The sequence below is a fragment of the Scyliorhinus torazame genome, chromosome 16, assembly GCF_047496885.1.
Source record: "Scyliorhinus torazame isolate Kashiwa2021f chromosome 16, sScyTor2.1, whole genome shotgun sequence".
Lineage (NCBI taxonomy): Eukaryota > Metazoa > Chordata > Chondrichthyes > Carcharhiniformes > Scyliorhinidae > Scyliorhinus > Scyliorhinus torazame.
In genome coordinates this window covers 120,666,041-120,685,399 of record NC_092722.1, presented here as the reverse complement: position 1 = coordinate 120,685,399, position 19,359 = coordinate 120,666,041, and the positions used below count along the sequence as shown (strand labels likewise).

The 19,359-nt window shown below is 47.6% G+C and overlaps 1 protein-coding gene across 2 annotated transcripts in view; it reads right to left on the bottom strand.

The window, feature by feature from the left end:
• Positions 1–1,002: 1,002 nt before the first annotated feature.
• The window catches only part of minpp1b (multiple inositol-polyphosphate phosphatase 1b), a 189,798-nt gene continuing 171,441 nt past the window's right edge, over positions 1,003–19,359 (bottom strand). The window contains exon 5 of one of the 2 annotated variants that reach the window (XM_072478954.1): positions 1,003–2,622. In XM_072478954.1, coding sequence (XP_072335055.1) covers positions 2,585–2,622 — 38 coding nt within the window. In that variant the 3' untranslated portion in view covers positions 1,003–2,584. The remainder of the gene's footprint in view (positions 2,623–19,359) is intronic. The other variant, XM_072478952.1, reaches the window with a different exon arrangement.

Genomic DNA, 19,359 nt, shown 5'->3' with positions numbered 1-19,359 from the left:
TCCTGTGCACATTCAAACTGGCCCTCCACACAACCTCTGAAGTCCTGAGCAGGACAATGGAGTTGTCTTTCCCTGCCCTCTGCCTCCAATTCTGAAATGGAGCTTCTCTCAGGTGAGTCTTCACTTCAGGTGCTTTCAGTCTCATCAGAATGCTGCTGCTCCCTTAATTTTCCAGTTTGCGAATTTCTACTCCAACCTCTGAGCTTCTGGGTTTTTCCAAGAGCTGCCCCATGTGAGAGCATGCTGGATATCATTTGGTTGGTCTTAATGAAGTCTCTGTAGTCTTAAGTAGGTTCACTGTATATATTTATTAACAACAAGAACTAAGTGCATATAGACAGTAAAGGGTCCTAACGAGGAGCTGTCTCCATGCTTGTTTGTGCACACAGCTCTGTCCAACAGTAAATTGATCCCTAGATGCGGCTCATGTGTTGTCTTACCTCACAGTGTGGGTGGAGTAGACTCGATTGGCCAAATGGCCTAATTCTGCTCCCATGTCTTATGGTGTTGTGGTAATCTATCCTGTATTAACCCTCTGTGTTTCAGACTCTTTTACTACAGAGGGTCTTCCAGATCTGTTGAGGTAGCAGCGGTGTAGCTTCAGCACCCCAATAGCCTGCCATCTGATGTTTTGCATTGCATACATCCCTTTGTTATGTTTATCTCTCTTTTTCTCTCCGTGAGTTGCGGCAAAGATCTTGAAATGCTCCTCGAAACATATACTCTCAAACTTGGCTTCAAGTTCTTAGACGTCTCTCAACACCAAGATAGGTTGACCATAATGAAGGAGGCTGGAAGTGGGCCGTGTGAGACCCCATTCTGAGGGCCAGATCACGTTCCCTGGCCCACCAACCCCCAACTTTGCACTCACGCACAACTGACTATGCACAGCTGGCCTGCTGGGATAATTAATCAAAATGAGCACAGAGCACTGCTGATGCTGCATTGCTTTAATCAATTTATTGATTAAGTTCAAGTAATAGTTACCAATAATAACTGTATGAACAACCAATACTTTAAGTATAATAACCAATACATATGTATATATATGGTAATAACTAATAACTATATCAACAATATAAAGCTAATGCACCCACCGTGGGAATGAGTAACGTTTGTTCCTGATACCATTCAGGGTTTTTTCGATGTACAAGGGTCTTTGCATTCTTCTGAGAAATTGGTGCAGAACTGGAGATCTGCTCTCACACAGCCCACTCCAGCCTGTCCTTCTTGTTTCTCCAAGCAATGGTCATCATGGCGATAACTTATTCCTTAATGAGCTTTACTGTGTGGTGTGGAGAATATAAAGGAGCTGATGTTTTTGAATTTTCTTTCCTGGGCTTGGCTGGAAAATTTCAAGTACCTCTCCCCACTTCTCTGAACCATAGGATTCCTACAGTGTAGAAGGAGGCTATTTGGTCCATCGAGTCTGCACCGACTCTCTGAAAGAGCATCCCACCCAGACCCAATTCCCCGCCCTATCCCCATAACCTAACCTGTACATTGTGGACACTAAGGGGCAATTTAGCATGATCAATCCACTTTATCTGCACACCTTTGGACTGTGGGAGGAAACCGGAGCACCCGGAGGAAACCCACGCAGACATGGGAGAACGTATAAATTCCACACAGACAATCACTCAAGGCTGGAATTGATCCCGGGTCCCTGGCGCTGTAAGGCAGCAGTGCTAACCACTGTGAAACCATGTGGCAATACTTCATCTTTGGAGAGGTTGAAACGCTTTCCACAGTGCCAATTGTATTTGTTCAGAGTGTCCTTGTCAATCTCTGTAAAATTGAATGCATGCCATCATAAAATTCTTCAAATGGTGTGGCATTTGCAAGGGCTAATTTGGACATTCTATTGTGAAAGCTGTTTTCAGACAAGCAGTGTACTGTCATTCAAGTGTTCTCTTGACTTTTTTGTAGAAAGTTAAAATATCTGTCTCACATTGTCTGGCCTCATCAGAGGGGTTAATTGTTTCAGTCTGCCATTCATTGAGCACCCCAAAAATGTGTCCCCAATCCTTCTCTCCAAGCTCCGATTCATCTCACACCAGGGTGTCCAACTCCTGCCGAATAAATTAAGGGATACTTTGTCATTTGGCAAACCCTGAGATGGGGGAGAGGGATGGGTGGAGGGGGGGGGGGGAGTGTTCTATTGTCTTCTATTTTTAATTTCCTGTTTACTATCAGGTTTTTAATGTGAGCTAGTTTTTAATGTAGCCAGGCCTTAGCATGCAGCTAGTTCTGGGGCACAAATCTTCAGTACTGCAGCTGGGGTGTTGTCAGGGCCATAGTCATTGCTGTGTCCAGTGGGCCCAACCATTTCTTGATAGCAAGTGGAATGAATTGAATTGGCTGAAGACTGGCATCTGTGATGCTGGGATACCTCTGGTGCAGCCTAAGGTGGATTATCCACTCAGCACTTCTGGCTGAAGATGGTGGCAAATGCTGATTCAGTCCTGTCTCTTGCATGGACATGTTTGGATTCTCTCAATCTAGGCGCAGTGTCAGTACTTGAGCTGGTGAGAATGAGCAATGGTGTTTCTTCTTCATCTTGCTTCTCTAGGCTTCCACGTTCTCATACCAGTGCCTGGCCAGGAGGTAATTCTTGGATATCTGAAGGAAGAAAGGACAAGTGTTGGGTGAGAGGAGCAGTGGCGAACAGTAAAAGGTGCAGATTCATATTATCTTCATCTTGTATATCTGATGAGAGAGTGTGGGCTGACGGGAAGTGGAATGTGAGAAGGAGGATTAGATGGGAACATGCCTTCATCCTTTATCATAGAATCCCTACAGTGCAGAAGGAGGCCATTCGGCCATCGAGTCTGCACCGGCCCTCTGAAGGAGCACTCAACCTAGGCCCAATTCCCCATCCTGTTCCCGTAGCTTCACCTAGGAGCAGGTTAGCAAGGCCAATCCACTTAATTTGCACATCTTTGGACTGTAGGAGGAAACCGGAACACCTGGAGGAAACCCACGCAGACACAGGGAAAAAGTGAAAACTCCACACAGACAGTCACAAATTGAACCCGGGCCCCTGGCGCTGTGACGCAGCCGTGCTAAGCACTGTACCACCGTACTGCCCCAGCTCGGTGCTGGCTAGTCAATGGGGGGAAGGGGATAAGGACAGGAGAGGGGGTGGGTAGGGGGTCCACAGGGGCATGGGGGGGACAAAAGTTGTCGACCCAAAAGGCGAAATTGGGGGGATAGGAGGGACGGGGTTAGAATGCTGGGTACGCCACATGGCAGCAGCAAAAGCAACAATGCCAAGAATGACCATCTTGGCGGACACCCAAATAATGGGAAACCCCTGAGTGCAGGGGCACATCCACAAGATAAGTATGGTTGGCCCAGCAGGAGGGGGGTGGGGACAGAAGCCCCCATCAAGATAGTCATCTGGAGCGCAGTGAAAAGATCCAGAGTCTTCATCATCTGAAAAGATAACATCCGCCCTCCAGAGGATTGGGATAAAGGAATTCTATTCGTACTGTTTGCAATTAGGGATGCACCTTATGCGTCAACCAAATTTAGTCCTTTTGAACTAATTTTTGGTCATGAGGTAAGAGGACCACTTAAATTTATTTAGGAAAAATTGGTGAGTGAGAAATCAGAACTTACATTATTGAATTATGTGTCAAATTTTATAGAATGATTAAATAGAGCAGGTGAATTGGCTAGACAACATTTAAAAGTTGAACAAAATGTGATGAAACGGGTAGCGGACAAGAAAGCCAAAGTTTGTAGTTTTGCTTGTGGAGATAAAGTTTTCGTGTTGTTACCAGTGGTAGGTGAACCTTTAAAAGCAAGGTTTTGTGGACCTTATCGGATTGAAAGGAAATTAAGTGAGGTGAATTATGTGGTTAAAAACACCAGATAGAAGGATGACTCACCGAGTGTGTCATGTGAATATGCTTAAAAGGTACTTTGAAAGGGAAAGAGACAAAAAGGAGGCGGTTTTAATGATTCTAACTCAAAGTGACGAACCAAATCCAGATGACTGTGAATTTGACATACCTCAAATTAAATTGGAAAACGAGGATGTTCTTAAAAATTGGGATAAATTGTTGAGTTACCTTCCAGAGGAAAAACGAACTGACCTGAAAGAGTTATTGATATCACATGGGCATATTTGTGGAGATAAATTGGGAAGTACTAAAATGACTATACATGATGGAGATGTGGGAAATGCTGTTCCAATCAAACAACATCCATACATACTTAACCCTTTAAAATTGGCACAGGTTATCAAAGAGATTGAGAGTATGCTTAAAAATGGCACAATTGAAGTGGGATGCAGCCAATGGAGCTCACCCATAGTGATGATACCAAAACCAGACAGAACCCAATGGTTGTGTGTGGACTATAGAAAGGTTAATGCAGTTACAAGAAAGGACTCTTATCCTATCCCACGTTTGGAGTATTGCATTGAGAAAGTGGGACAATCAGCATTTATTTCCAAACTGGATTTATTTAAAGGTTACTGGCAGGTACCTTTATCCGAAAGGGCGAAGGAGATTTCAGCTTTTGTGACTCCAGATGGTATGTACCAATTGAAAGTTATGCCATTTGGCATGAAAAACGCACCAGCCACATTTCAACCGTTAACTAACAAAGTTGTTTCAGGATTACCCAATTTTGCGCTATACATCGATGATCTGGTCATTTTCAGCCAGACATGGAAAAAACATTTTAAACGTTTGACGGAGTTTCGATAGACTTCAGGAGGCGGGTTTGGTGATAAACCTAGCTAAAAGTGAATTTGGAAAAGCCCAAGTCACTTTCCTTGGCCATACAATCGGACGGGGTCGAATGGTCCCACGGGATGTGAAAACAAAAGTTATTGGGGAGTTTCCTCGACCCGACGGGAAATAATGCAATTTCTTGGTATGAGTGGATTTTACCAGAAATTTGTACCGAATTTCAGCTGTGTGGTCGCTCCACTGACGGACTTGCTCAAGAAACGTAACAAATTCCAGTGGACAGCAGAGTGTCAACAGGCATTTGACTGCCTGAAGGCTGTGTTAACCACTGCTCCTGTGTTAGCCATCCCAAATTATACCAAACCATTCAAAGTGACAGTTGATCGAGTGATGTGGGTATAGGTGCAGTGCTTCTACAAGACGACGATGAAGGGCTAGAGCGGCCTATTGGTTATTTTTCAAAGAAATTGAGTTCTCACCAGAAAAGGTATTCAAAGATTGAGAAGGGGACGTTGAGTTTAGTGCTGGCTTTGCAATATTTTCACATTTATGTGACCAGCAATCCGTCTGGCACCATTATATATACTGATCATAATCCGTTGATGTTTCTAGAGCGATTCCAGAATAACAATGCAAGGCTGTTTCGCTGGAGTTTATTGTTACAGCCATTCTATTTAAAAATAGTACATGTGGCAGGACGAGAAAACGTGATAACCAATGCTCCTCTGTTGGAGAATTACAAGGGACTCTGTGGTCAGATTGAACTATTAAAGTATATGACTTTAAAGAGACATGCCAAGGCCTAGAGAAATGGATGGATCGTGCAGAGACCTTCTTGTTCAAAGAGACTGTCAATCGAGACGGATTTCAGTTGGAGGAAGAAGAAAAAAAAAAAAAATGGACTATATCATTATACCTGTTTGCGTGTGTTGTTTTTGAAATGAAAAAGTATATTTACTGTGTGCATTTCTTAAAGGATAGTGAAAATGTGAAAAATGAAACCATCTTGAATTTGAAGGTTTATTTTTTTTTCTTGGGGGAGGTGTCATGTGAGAGTGCCTTTAAAAAATGGGTCTTTAAGAAATGGGTGTTTATTTGTGATGTCTGAGTGTGGGTGGAGCTGGGCTGTCTGTCAGCTTTTTCCTTTCGTTTTAGGCTGTTTGCTGCAGGGTGTGTTTTAGTTTCATTTTCAGTGTTGGAGCTGAAGCCAGGCAGAGCAGGTGTACTGTTGACTTCTCTGCTATGAAAAGACTATCTCCTGATCATTTGGTGAATTCAGAATTATAAATGTTCTCAGTAGTGAATGTAACCTAATGTGCTTCTGTTAAAAGGTGTTTCTTTTGTCTTCTGGATGTTGTTTGGGAAGTTAGTAAGGAATACTTAGTGTTGTATTCTTTGGGGGTTGTATTTGAATTGATGGTTGCTAACGTGTTCACTGTATGTTTTAAAAAGGTTAACTTGAGTTCATAGAATAAACATCGTTTTGCTTTAAAAATTACTTTTCCATTTCTGCTGTACCACACCTGTAGAGTGGGCCGTGTGCTCCCCATACCACAATCTATTAAAAGTTGTGGGTCAGGTGAACTCTATGCTACACTTTGGGGTTCTCTAAACCCTGGCCCATAACAGCTGTTTGCCACCATCATTTCCAATTGCCAGGCAGCACAATCACCATACCCATTTTTTGGGGCTCTCAGGGTTTTTAGCCCAAAACCTTTAAAATAGATTGATAGAATTGGTAATTCATACTGGTATTCTTAGAGATCCATAATTTGACCAAGATATTAGCATGGTGGTGGCAAGCATTAAAAGCCCAATAGGCAATTCAATGAGAGGCAGCACACAAATTCAATTCCCTGTTCGTGGGTTTTACATTACCGTCAGGTTGCATAAATAAGGTGAAGGTCAACCATCTTCTAACAGCATGTGAGAAAATTGAAGGATGTGTAATGTTTTTCACGCAATGTCATAATATGTGAAAGAATGTATTGTCTCCTGATTCCCAATACCTACACAATGGTAAATAACCCTGTTGAACCTTGGTAAACATAATGCAATAAATTGCTAGAAGCTATTTATGTTCATTAATGAAGTAAGCCAGTCCAACCTCAAGATCCTTCTCTCTTGGTATTTCATTAACTATGCCGTCTTGTGTTGAATACATTATCACCTTTAGGCACGAACAGTACATATAAAAGGTAATCAATCCCAATTGAATCTTGGAATATGAAGAGATAGATATTGACAATATTGTTCGCAATAAGAGATAGCATGGTGGCACAGTGGTTAGCACTGCTGCCTCACAGTGCCACGTTCGATTCTGCCTTGGGTGACTGTGTGGAGTTTGCACTTTCTCCCGTGTCCACGTGGGTTTGCTTCGGCCTCCTCTCACAGTCCAAAGATGTGCAGGTAATTGGATTGGCCATGCTAAATTGCCCCCGAGTGTCCAAACGATGTGCAGTTAGGTGGGTTTATGGGGATAGGTTGGGAGTGTTGGCCTGGGTAGGGTGTTATTTCGGAGGGTTGGTGCAGACTCGATGGGCCGAATGGTCTCCTTCTGCACTGTAAGGATTCTATGAACAAAACTGAATCATGCATTAATTATCCATTTTTTTTCTCATCTCTACAATCAGGAACGGTAGGTGTTAAGCCCTCGAGCATGTCCTTGCCAAACCTCATCCATTCAATTAAATCATGGCTGATCTGTATATTAATTCCATTTATTCATTTTTGAACCATATCCCTTGATACCATTTTCCAATAAAAATCTGACACTCTTAGTCTTGAAAATATCAATTGACATAGATTTTTGGGGATAGTTTCAGATTTCCACAGCCCTTTGTATGAAAAAGTATTGTATGTCCTGTTGAGTCAATAGCTTTAATTTTAAGATTGCTTCCATATCCCTTAATACCCTTGCTAACAAATACCCATCAGTCTCAGTTTTGACAGTTTTAACTCACCCAGTCTCAACAGTTTGTTGCAGGAGAGTATGAAGTATGGTAGCACAGTGGTTAGCACAGTTGCTTCACAGCTCCAGGGTCCCAGGTTCAATTCCTGGCTTGGGTCACTGTTTGTGCAGAGTCTGCATGTTCTCCCCGTGTCTGCGTGGGTTTGCTCCGAGTGCTCCGGTTTCCTCCCACTGTCCAAAGATGTGCAGGTTAGGCGGATTGGCCATGATAAATTGCCTTTAGGTTAGGTGGGGTTACTGGTTTACGGGGATAGGATGGAGATGTGTGCTCAGGTAGGGTGCTCTTTCCAAAACCCGGTGCAGACTCGATGGGCCGAATGGCCTCCTTCTGCACTGTAAATTCTATGTTTCTATGAGATTTCCATTCCCCTTTCAATAAAAAAACCCTGACGTCCTCACTGAATGGCCAAGTCAAATTTTGTTACCTTTTACATTCTCTTCATAAAGCTCTGATCAAATCTTGGAACTGCAACACAGTCTGGGATGTGCCACTCGTGTCATTAACTAGTCAATTCAGGCTGCTAGACAACGCCAATTTGGCGGCACGGTAACAAGGTGGTTAGAATTGCTGCTTCACAGGGTCCCAGGTTCGATTCCAGGCTTGGGTCAGTGTCTGTGCGTCTGCACGTTCTCCCCATGTCTGGGTGGGTTTCCTCCAGGTGCTCCAGTTTCCTCCCACATGTTCCGAAAGACATGCTTGTTAGGTAATTTGGACATTCTGAATTCTCCCTCTGTGTACCGAACAGGTGCTGGAATGTGGGGCTATTCACTAGGGGCTTTTCACAGTAACTATTATTATAGAATCCTCAATCTATTTTCGATGCATGCTTTTACATAAAGATCTTGTATTCATACCACGATGAAATTCCAGAACAGGAAGGAGTCACATTTACACACTCACCCTAAAGAACCGCTTTTAGGTTTCTGGCACTTCTGCCCTTTTGTAAGGGCCCCGAAGAATCCAGCACGAGTTTTAAGGATACAAAATAATAACGTTTATTTACTATAACAATATATACATAACAGTAGCAGTAACTTCCCTTGCTACCTTCTCCTTTTTCCTGGTTCCTGGACTGGCCAGCTTATTTATAGTAGGAGTTTCTCCGCCCCCCTCATTGGGGAAGTTCATACTCCCATAGGATTGTGGGATAGTCATTAGTCTCCAGCCAATCATCAGTAGGCAGGTTATAACATCCCTCCCCCCAAAGTCCAAGGAATCCACCGTAGGCCCTGGCGAAGGAAGGCGTCAAACTCGTTTGGCCGCAGGCCGGACGCCATTTGCACGCGGTGCTGGATCAGGCGGCGTATAACGAGACGGAGACCGGCGCTTCCGTGATGAACGGCGCGGTTGTACATCCACGGCCTGTGGACCCGAGGATTCCCCCTCTGATTCATCCTGTGTCTCCATCTCGGAGTCAGAGTCTGCTGCTTCCGTCATGTCAGCGTCTCTATCCCCATTCGGTCCCGTAACGACCTGCGCAGGCTTCGAGTGAGGCACCAGTGGAAGATTTGGAGGACTACCTTCCCTTGTTTCTGGTCTTTGCCGCTGTTGAACTGAGCTCCGGGGGCGGGGAATCTTTTGCGGGGATGATCTTCTGGACCGGACGTGGTCTACGTGTTTTCGCTGGAGATGACCCTGGGCTTGCACTTGGTACGATATAGGGCCCGTTTGGTGAAAGATTACACCAGGAACCCATTGGGCACCACCAACAAAATTCCGCACGAATACTGGGTCACCGGGCGCAAACTGCCGAATCGGACGATGCCGAGACAATCCCGGTCCCTGCCGTTCTTGTGTGCGGCGTACTTTTGCGCCAATGTCCGGGAAGACCATACTAAGGCGGGTGCGAAGTCTCCGGCCCATTAAGAGTTCTGGGGGAGCTACCCCAGTCACTGTATGGGGGGTGGTCCTGTACTCCTCGCTCTGCGCTCTCTCGGGACAAGACTATTTGTATTGCCTGTTGAAAAGTCAATGTTGGCTCCGCTAACAACTTTCTCTGGGTGGCCGCATTGTTAATACTGCAAACCAAACGGTCGCGTAACATTTCTGACAAGGTCTCACCATAGTCACAGTATTCCGCAATCCCGCGTAGCCTGGATAAAAAAATCGGCAAGGGATTCTCCAGGGGTCCTCTCAGCGGTATTAAACCGGTAACGCTGGACTATCGTGGACGGGGTTGGGTTAAAGTGTTGCCCCACTATATTCACAAGTTCGTCAAACGTTTTGGTGTCCGGCGCAGCTGGGTACGTAAGGCTCCTAATCACCCCAAACGTATGCGGGCCGCAGGCGGTGAGCAATATGACCACCTGGCGCTCGTTTTCAGTGATATTGTTTGCCCGGAAATAGTAACGCATCCGTTGTGTGTACTGGTTCCAGCTTTCCAGCGCAGCATCAAAAACATCCAAACGTCCAAATAGAGGCATGGTATAATAGAAAACAACTTCCAACCTGTATCCAACAAAAATCCAGGGAGGTGGCTTCAGCAGTGTAGACAGCTATTCACTTTTACCTTCGTCGCCAGTTTTGTAAGGGCCCCGAAGAATCCAGCACGAGTTTTAAGGATACAAAATAATAACGTTTATTTACTATAACAATATATACATAACAGTAGCAGTAACTTCCCTTGCTACCTTCTCCTTTTTCCTGGTTCCTGGACTGGCCAGCTTATTTATAGTAGGAGTTTCTCCGCCCCCCTCATTGGGGAAGTTCATACTCCCATAGAATTGTGGGATAGTCATTAGTCCCCAGCCAATCATCAGTAGGCAGGTTATAACATGCCCCTTGATAAGTAGCTTAATACATCTTTCTTCCTGGTTGCTTTCTTAAAATCCACAATATGCTTGGATCCTGAGTATTTTGAAGTTGATAACATATGGCCTGTTGGGCGGCTCGGTGGCACAGTGGTTAACATTGCTGTTCAGCGGACGAGATTGACTTCCATCCATGCCTTTCGACTTAAAAGTCAGCCATTCTGGTCTTGAATTACATAGAGTACTTCAGGAATTACTTTTTCTCAGTGCTTTAAAGTAGCTGTTAATTCTCCCAGAAACATCAGCTCCTGGTCCGTGTAGCCTTTTGCAGTATGGTTGAAGAACTCTCTTGTTTAACCGTGGTTCAGCATCTGCTGCTAAAGTTTCTAGTTTAACGTGTGTCCTGTGACCTCCTACCAGGATTTCTGCACTCCAATAATTTCCATTTAATTCTTTGATCTCTCCTAAGGGTATCTCAGTGCCTTGTGAATCTTCAACTTCACGAACTCTGTTTCTATTTGAAACTTTCGCTTTTGGAGTATTCTGCCCATTTTCTCGACTGCAGCATACAGTTTGAAAATGTTTCATCGTTTTTACACCAAAGGGCATCCTTTGGCGGGACAATCCCTGTACCCAAGTATTTCTCAGTTACACCAGCAAGAGCTAGTCTGGCCTGCCTGCATTACTTGCTTTTCTTTCCACATGTCTCCCCTTCTCTCTGTTTTCCCTTTTATATGTCCAACAAATTCAACTGAATCTATTACTTTGGGATTTAGGCTGTCTCTCTCTCTCTTCTCTCACTGCCACCCAAGTCTAATCTCAGCCTGTCAATTTCATCGAATCATCTTTGCCAGTGTCAAGTCATCCCAGGACAGCAAATGATCTGATAATGCATCATACATTATCATTCAGCAACTATTCCGTTGCAATTAGCTCCTCCTTCAAATTACTGTACTCACAGTCTTCTGCTCATTGGTACAAATTATTATTAAATGCAGCAATATTTTCTCCAAGTCTTTGGGTGTGTTTATTGAATTCTGTGCATTCGAGAATAGTGTTCTTGTGGAGATTGAAATATGTCTCCAATGCATGAATAACCTCGGTATATGGGGCTTTGCCCTCGTGGATCTCCAGGGTAACTGGGGCATTGTCTGCAAAGTCGCCCATTGTGTACCAAAGCTCACAGTCTGGCTTTGCTGTAAGACCCACTGTGATGCGAACTCATGCGCACCTTCTGTCTAATGTGGCCATATGTCTCGAAGCGTTTCAGTGGAGGTAGAGATTTTTTTGGTGCCATATCTTTTTTACTGTCACCATATATCATCGTGTTGTTGGGTTGGAGTTGCTTCAGTATATTCTCAAAGTCTGCTCTCTGTAAAACACTTTGGGCGCGATCCTACGGCCACGCTGTGCTGGAAAAGCAGCCAGCCGTGGCGCAGCGTGGCCATTGAAAACCGGGAGAACCCGCTCCTGGGATCTACCCGGCTAGCAATGCCTCGCGAGATTCAACGCAATGGGCGGGATCATTTTTTGGCAAATCTGCAAATTAGAGCGAAGCAGTAAGCCTTATTCTAATGTGCAGTTTCCCGAGGTACCTGAGGCGTTGAGATTCAACCCCTTCGCCTCAGAGATCTTTGGCGAGTGCCATTCAGCACTGGTCCCTGTAGTGATATTCAGATAGCAATATACATGATCAATGTATGTAAATATAATACAGTCATTTCAACACTAGATGTCTCACAGTCAGATACGATAAGAACTGGATTCCTGCCTTTTCTAAGTCAGATGATGATGATGTGATTCAGAACAGTGAACAAGCAAGACGTAGAATAGCTAGAGTGAGAGAAGTTAGAACTAGTTTGTTATAATAGTGTATAGTTATATTATTATCTGTGTTGTACTTTATTTCTTTATTGTTAGTTTAGTATTGAGTAAAAGGACACACAATTTATTATTTTATTACTCATTAAATAGTTCAGCTTTCAACAAGAAGACTATTGGTCATTTTATCATCCTGGTGGATTTAAGAGTAATATATATATTTTAGATAAGTCATTATTTAAAATATAACACTACCCCCATAAAGGGGACCAGATGGAATGGCACTCGTGGGGAGTCTCCAAGGGATTCGGAGGCTTCTAGCTGCATGCCCATTAGGCAGGGTGGTACCCTGGCACTGCTGGTGCCATCTGGGTGTCAGGCTGGCACTGCCAAGGTGCCCTGGTGGGACTGCCAGCTGGCAGGGGCACTGACAGGGGCCTGGATTGGCAGTGCAAAGTGCCAAGCTGGCATTCTTTGCACATGATCTGACCGGGTTGGTAGGGGGGACCGGGGACTCTCCCATATTGCATTCAGGCTAGGAGGGAGGTTGGGGATTATTTTCAGGGCTTCGGGGATTGGGACGCTATTTAAAAATGGCATTCTGATCTCTCGATCCCTCTAACATTATTGTGACACATTTACATTGATGAGAACATCTTCCACTAGCTTCTGACCACGCCTATCTCTTCATGTCCCAGATCTCATGCGGGTATTTCACTTCCTGCCATGACATCACAGATTGTTGCAGTTAACCCTTAATGGGACTTAGTTTAACAATTTACTTTAGGTTAAGAACACTGAAATGATTCCTGCTAAACAGGTCTATCAGTTGAAAAGAAAACTCATGATCACATAGGTCAGCAACAAACTTTCACACATTAACTTATACTTTCAGATATTGAACACAAAATCCTGCAGTTTCAATCTTACTAAATAAAGATCAAAAATACTTCCTCCTTTTCACAACATTTTGAACTTCTACTGGGGCCCTTTTAACTTATTTCCTTTAAAGCGGGGTTTCCCAAACTTTTTGACCTTCTAAATGCATTGGGGAATCCCAAACATTCCCATAACGTCAATGACCCTTTTTTTGGCAGCAAAATAAGTGCCAACAGAGAAATCAGGAGCGAAATTCTCCATCCCGCCCCGCCACATTTCTGCCCCGACCCGCCGGCGGGATGCTCCGTTACACCGGCCGGTCAATGGGGTTTCCCATTGTGGGGCAGCCCCACGCCGTCGGGAAACCCCCGGGCGCTGGCAAAACGGAGACTCCCTCCAGCGGAGAATGACGCCCATTATGTAAATAAGTCTTTTCTAGCTACATCTATGCATATATTTTCCAGATAACAATCATCATCTCAATAAAGAACTATTTTCCTGAAGTCAATGAGGAAGAGGTTCACAGTCACAAATTGTGGTAATACCAGGTATTGCAGTACCTGAGAGGTGGATGACTATTGGCTAGACCTAGGAGTCTACCATTGGCTAACATACATAGCTCCGCCCTGAGAGGCGGGGTATAAGAACCAATGCCGTCCCAGCAGCCTTCACTTTCTGTATCGAAGTTGCTGGGTACAGTTCTAGCTGATTAAAGCCTATTAGTTATGACTCACCTTGTCTCGAGAGTAATTGATTGTGCATCAATTTAATCAGCTGTTACTTCATCAGGTCCGAGGTCCAAAGGCTGCTGAAGGAAGGGGTCATCGAAGCAAGCAACAGCCCCTGGAGGGCTCAAGTAGTGGTGGTAAAGACCGGGGAGAAACATAGGATGGTCATCGACTATATCCTGACCATCAATAGGTTTACGCAGCTGGACGCGTACCCTCTCCCCCGTATAGCTGACCTGGTAAACAGGATTGCGCAATACAAGGTTTTCTCCACGGTGGATCTCAAGTCTGCCTACCACCAGCTGCCCCTCCGTCATGGGGACCGCCAGTACACTGCCTTCGAAGCAGATGGGAGGCTCTATCACTTTTTAAGGGTTCCCTTCGGTGTCACGAACGGGGTCTCGGTCTCTAACGTAAGATGGACTGAATGGTTAAGCGGTACGGCTTACGCGCAACGTTCCCATATCTTGAAAACATCACCATCTGCGGCCATGACCAGCAGGACCACGACACCAACCTCCGAAAATTTCTCCAGACCGAGAATATCCTTAATCTGACCTACAATAAGGATAAATGCGTGTTTAGCACCGACCGTCTAGCCATCCTAGGCTACGTAGTGCAAAATGGAGTCATAGGCCCCGACCCTGAACGCATGCGCCCCCTCATGGAGTTCCCCCTCCCTCACTGCCCCAAGGCCCTAAAGCGCTGCCTCGGCTTCTTTAGCTATTATGCACAATTGGTCCCTAATTACGCAGACAAGGCTCGACCCTTGATCCAGTCCACAACCTTCCCCCTGTCGACGGAGGCCCGCCAGGCCTTCTGCCGCATCAAAGCGGACATCGCAAAAGCCACGATGCGCGCCATCGACGAGTCCCTCCCCTTCCAGGTCGAGAGCGATGCGTCCGACGTAGCTCTGGCGGCCACCCTCAACCAAGCGGGCAGGCCTGTGGCTTTCTTCTCCCGTACCTTCCATGCTTCCGAAATTCGACATTCCTCGGTCGAAAAGGAGGCCCAGGCCATAGTAGAAGCTGTGCGACACTGGAGGCATTGCCTGGCCGGCAGGAGTTTCACTCTCCTCACGGACCAACGGTCGGTGGCCTTCATGTTCGATAATGCGCAGCGGGGCAAGATTAAAAACGACAAGATCTTACGGTGGAGGATAGAACTCTCCACCTACAATTACGAGATCTTGTACTGTCCCGGGACGCTGAACGAGCCTCCTGATGCCCTGTCCCGCAGCACTTGTGCCACCGCACAAGTGGACCGCCTCCGAGCCCTCCACGAGGACCTCTGCCACCCGGGGTCACTCGTTTCTTCCACTTCATCAAGACCCGCAACCTGCCCTACTCCATCGAGGAGGTCAGGACAGTCACCAGGGACTGCCGAATTTGCGCGGAGTGCAAACCGCACTTCTACCGTCCAGAGAGAGCGCATCTGATAAAGGCTTCCCGTCCCTTTGAACGCCTCAGCATGGACTTCAAGGGCCCCCTCCCCTCCACCGACCGCAACACGTACTTCCTAAACGTGATTGACGAATACTCCTGGTTCCCATTCGCCATCCCCTGCCCAGACATGACCACGACCACCGTCATCAAGGCCCTCCAGGGTATTTTTACACTGCTCGGGTTCCCCGCATACATTCACAGTGATAGGGGGTCCTCCTTTATGAGCGATGAACTGCGTCAATTCCTGCTCAGCAAAGGCATCGCCTCCAGCAGGACGACCAGTTATAACCCCCAGGGAAACGGGCAGGTAGAAAGGGAGAATGGAACGGTCTGGAAGACAGTCCTGATGGCCCTTTGGTCCAGGAATCTCCCAGTCTCCCGCTGGCGAGAAGTCCTCCCAGTGGCCCTTCACTCCATCCGGTCGCTGCTCTGTACTACCACAAACCAGACACCTCACGAATGTCTCCTTATTTTCCCCAGTGTCCTCCTCCGGGACCTCGCTCCCAATCTGGCTAGCGACACCCGGACCCGTCCTGCTGCAGAAACATGTGAGGGCGCACAAGTCGGACTCATTGGTTGAGAGGGTCCACCTACTGCATGCCAACCCCCAGTACGCCTACGTAGCATTCCCCGATGGCCGCCAAGACACGGTCTCCCTTCGGGACCTGGCGCCCGCCGGAGCCCACGTGCACCCGCACCATTGCCCCCACCCCCACCCTCCCCGCAGCACCTGACCGGAGGGTCAGTACTGCCGCCGCCCCTACCCAGCGCCGAACAGGCACCAATGCCCCCTACAGGAGCCCCTCCCCCCTGCCCACTTTTCGCCCCAACAGCGCCGCCTAGGGGTGACGAAGCTGCCTGGGAGGAAGACACCACATTCCCGGAGCCACAACCGCCGTGGCCCCCACCAGGATCATCGCCGAAGCCTAGACGCTCCAGAAGGACGACCAGGCCACCCGATCGTCTGATTGCTGCACCATAAAACAAACAAAAAAAACTTTTTCTGTTACCCTCGACATCATGGTACCTCCATACCTGGTCCCACCATGCAAAAGGCGATATTAACGCTGGCAATCACCCCGCTGGGTTCTTTTTTAACAGGGGGTGAATGTGGTAATACCAGGTATTGCAGTACCTGAGAGGTGGATGACCATTGGCTAGACTTAGGAGTCTACCATTGGCTAAAGTACATAGCTCCGCCCTGAGAGGCGGGGTATAAGAACCAATGCCGTCCCAGCAGCCTTCACTTTCTGTATCGAAGCTGCTGTTCTAGCTGATTAAAGCCGATTAGGTGTGACTCACCTTGTCTCGAGAGTAATTGATTGTGCATCACAAATACTTTCACTAGCTACATGGCCACCTCACATTAACCCCTGGACAAGCCACCCTCTCATGGCCCCTAAGCATTAGCCCCTGGAAGTAGTACCCATTTTAGGAGAGGGTAATCTGATCATAATTTAAAAGTTCTCTTATTGAAAACAATTTGAATCTTACCTTTTGTTATTTTTAATGGGAGGAGTGATGCTGGAAAGCTGTTCCTCATATGAGACACACACACCTCTATCTCCCTCATACACACACCTCTCTCTCTCTCTCTCTCACACACACACACACACACCTCTCTCTCCCTCACACACACTCACCTCTCTCTCCCTCACATACACGCACCTCTCTCTCCCTCACACACAAACCTCTCTCTCCCTCACACACTCACCTCTCTCTCTCCCACACACGCACACACTCACCTCTCTCTCTCACACACGCACAAACTCACCTCTCTCTCCCTCACACACACACTCACCTCTCTCTCCCTCACATACACGCACCTCTCTCTCCCTCACACACAAACCTCTCTCTCCCTCACACACTCACCTCTCTCTCTCCCACACACGCACACACTCACCTCTCTCTCTCACACACGCACAAACTCACCTCTCTCTCCCTCACACACACACTCACCTCTCTCTCCCTCACACACACACACACACGCTCGCCTCTGTCTCCCTCACTGATGCACGATCAATAACTATTAAAACAAGGTTATAGCATAACTGAAGGCCTTAATAGACTAGATCTGTTCCCCAGCAGCTTAGGTACAGAATGAGGGCTGCTAGGACAGCACCGGTTCTCATACCCCGCCTATCAGGGCGGAGCTACATACTATACAGCCAATGGTAAACTCCTAGGTTTAACCAATGGAACTTCAGCCTCTCCGGTACTGCAATACCTGATAATACATTCACCCCCTGTTAAAAAAGAGTCTGGCGGGGGTGGTGGCCAGCGGCTACAACTATTCAACATGGTATGATCAGCTATGGAGGTACCGTGATACCTCTTTCAGTGTTTAGAGGATATTTACAGTCATGGCAGATATATACAGTCAGTGTTTATTATTTACAGTTACAGATCGGTTAAACTGAAGCAATCAGTCGGTCGGGTGCCCTGGTCGTCCTCCTGGATCGTCTGAGCCTCGGTGGTGATTCCGGTGGGGGTCCGGGCGTCTGCGACACCGGGAGCGTGGCTTCGGCCTCCATGGCAGCTTCGTCACCACTAGACGGCTCTGGTGGAGCAAACGGTTGACCTGGGAGGGGGCGCCTGTAGGGGGCGTCGGTGGGTGGGAGGGCCTAGGCAGGGGCGGCAGGAGGACTGACCCTCCTGTGAGGTGCTGTGGAGGGGTGGGGAATGATGGTTGGGGTGCGCGTGGGGATCCAGCGGGCGCCAGGTCCCATAGGGAGACCGTATCTTGTCGGCCATCAAGGAATGCTACGTAGGCGTACTGGGGGTTAGCATGCAGCAGATGGACGCTCTCGACCAACGGGTCCGACCTGTGCGCCCGCACGTGTTTTCGGAGCAGGATGGATCCGGGTGTTGCTAGCCAAGTCGGGAGCGAGGTCCCGGAGGAGGACTTCCTGGGGAAAACAAGGAGACGTTCGTGAGGTGTCTGATTGGTGGTCGTACAGAGCAGTGACCGGATGGAGTGGAGGGCCTCCGGGAGGACTTCTTGCCAGCGGGAGACTGGGAGGTTCCTGGACCGTAGGGCCAGTAGCACGGTCTTCCAGACCGTTCCGTTCTCCCTCTCTACCTGCCCATTTCCCCGGGGGTTGTAACTGATCGTCCTGCTTGAGGCGATGCCCTTGCTGAGCAGGAATTGACGCAGTTCGTCGCTCATAAAGGAGGACCACCTATCACTGTGTATGTAAGCGGGGAAACCGAACAGTGCAAAGATACCATGGAGGGCCTTGATGACGGTGGTGGCGGTCATGTCTGGGCAGGGGATGGCGAATGGGAACCGGGAGTACTCGTCAATCATGTTCAGGAAATACGTGTTGCGGTCGCTGGAGGGGAGGGGGCCTTTGAAGTCCATGCTGAGGCGCTCAAAGGGACGGGAAGCCTTTATCAGGTGCGCCCTCTCTGGCCTGTAGAAGTGTGGTTTGCACTCCGCGCAGATTTGGCAGTCCCTGATGGCTGTTCTGACCTCCTCGATGGAGTAGGGCAAGTTGCGGGCCTTAACAAAGTGGAAAAAGCGAGTGACCCCCGGGTGGCAGAGGTCCTCGTGGAGGGCTCGGAGGCAGTCCACTTGTGCGGCGGCAAATGTGCCACGGGATAGGGCGTCAGGAGGCTTCCCGGGACGATACAAGATCTCGTAGTTGTAGGTGGAGAGTTCTATCCTCCACCGCAAGATCTTGTTGTTTTTTATCTTGCCCCGCTGTGCATTATCGAACATGAAAGCGACCGACCGTTGGTCAGTGAGGAGAGTGAATCTCCTGCCGGCCAGGTAATGCCTGCAATGTCGCACAGCTTCTACTATGGCTTGGGCCTCCTTTTCGACTGAGGAGTGGCGGATTTCGGATGCATGGAGGGTACGGGAGAAGAAGGCCACAGGTCTGCCCGCTTGGTTGAGGGTGGCGGCCAGAGCTACGTCGGACGCATCGCTCTCGATCTGGAAGTGGAGGGACTCGTCGATGGCGTGCATCGTGGCCTTTGCAATATCTGCTTTGATGCGGCTGAAGGCCTGGCGGGCCTCTATCGACAGGGGGAAGGTTGTGGACTGGATCAAG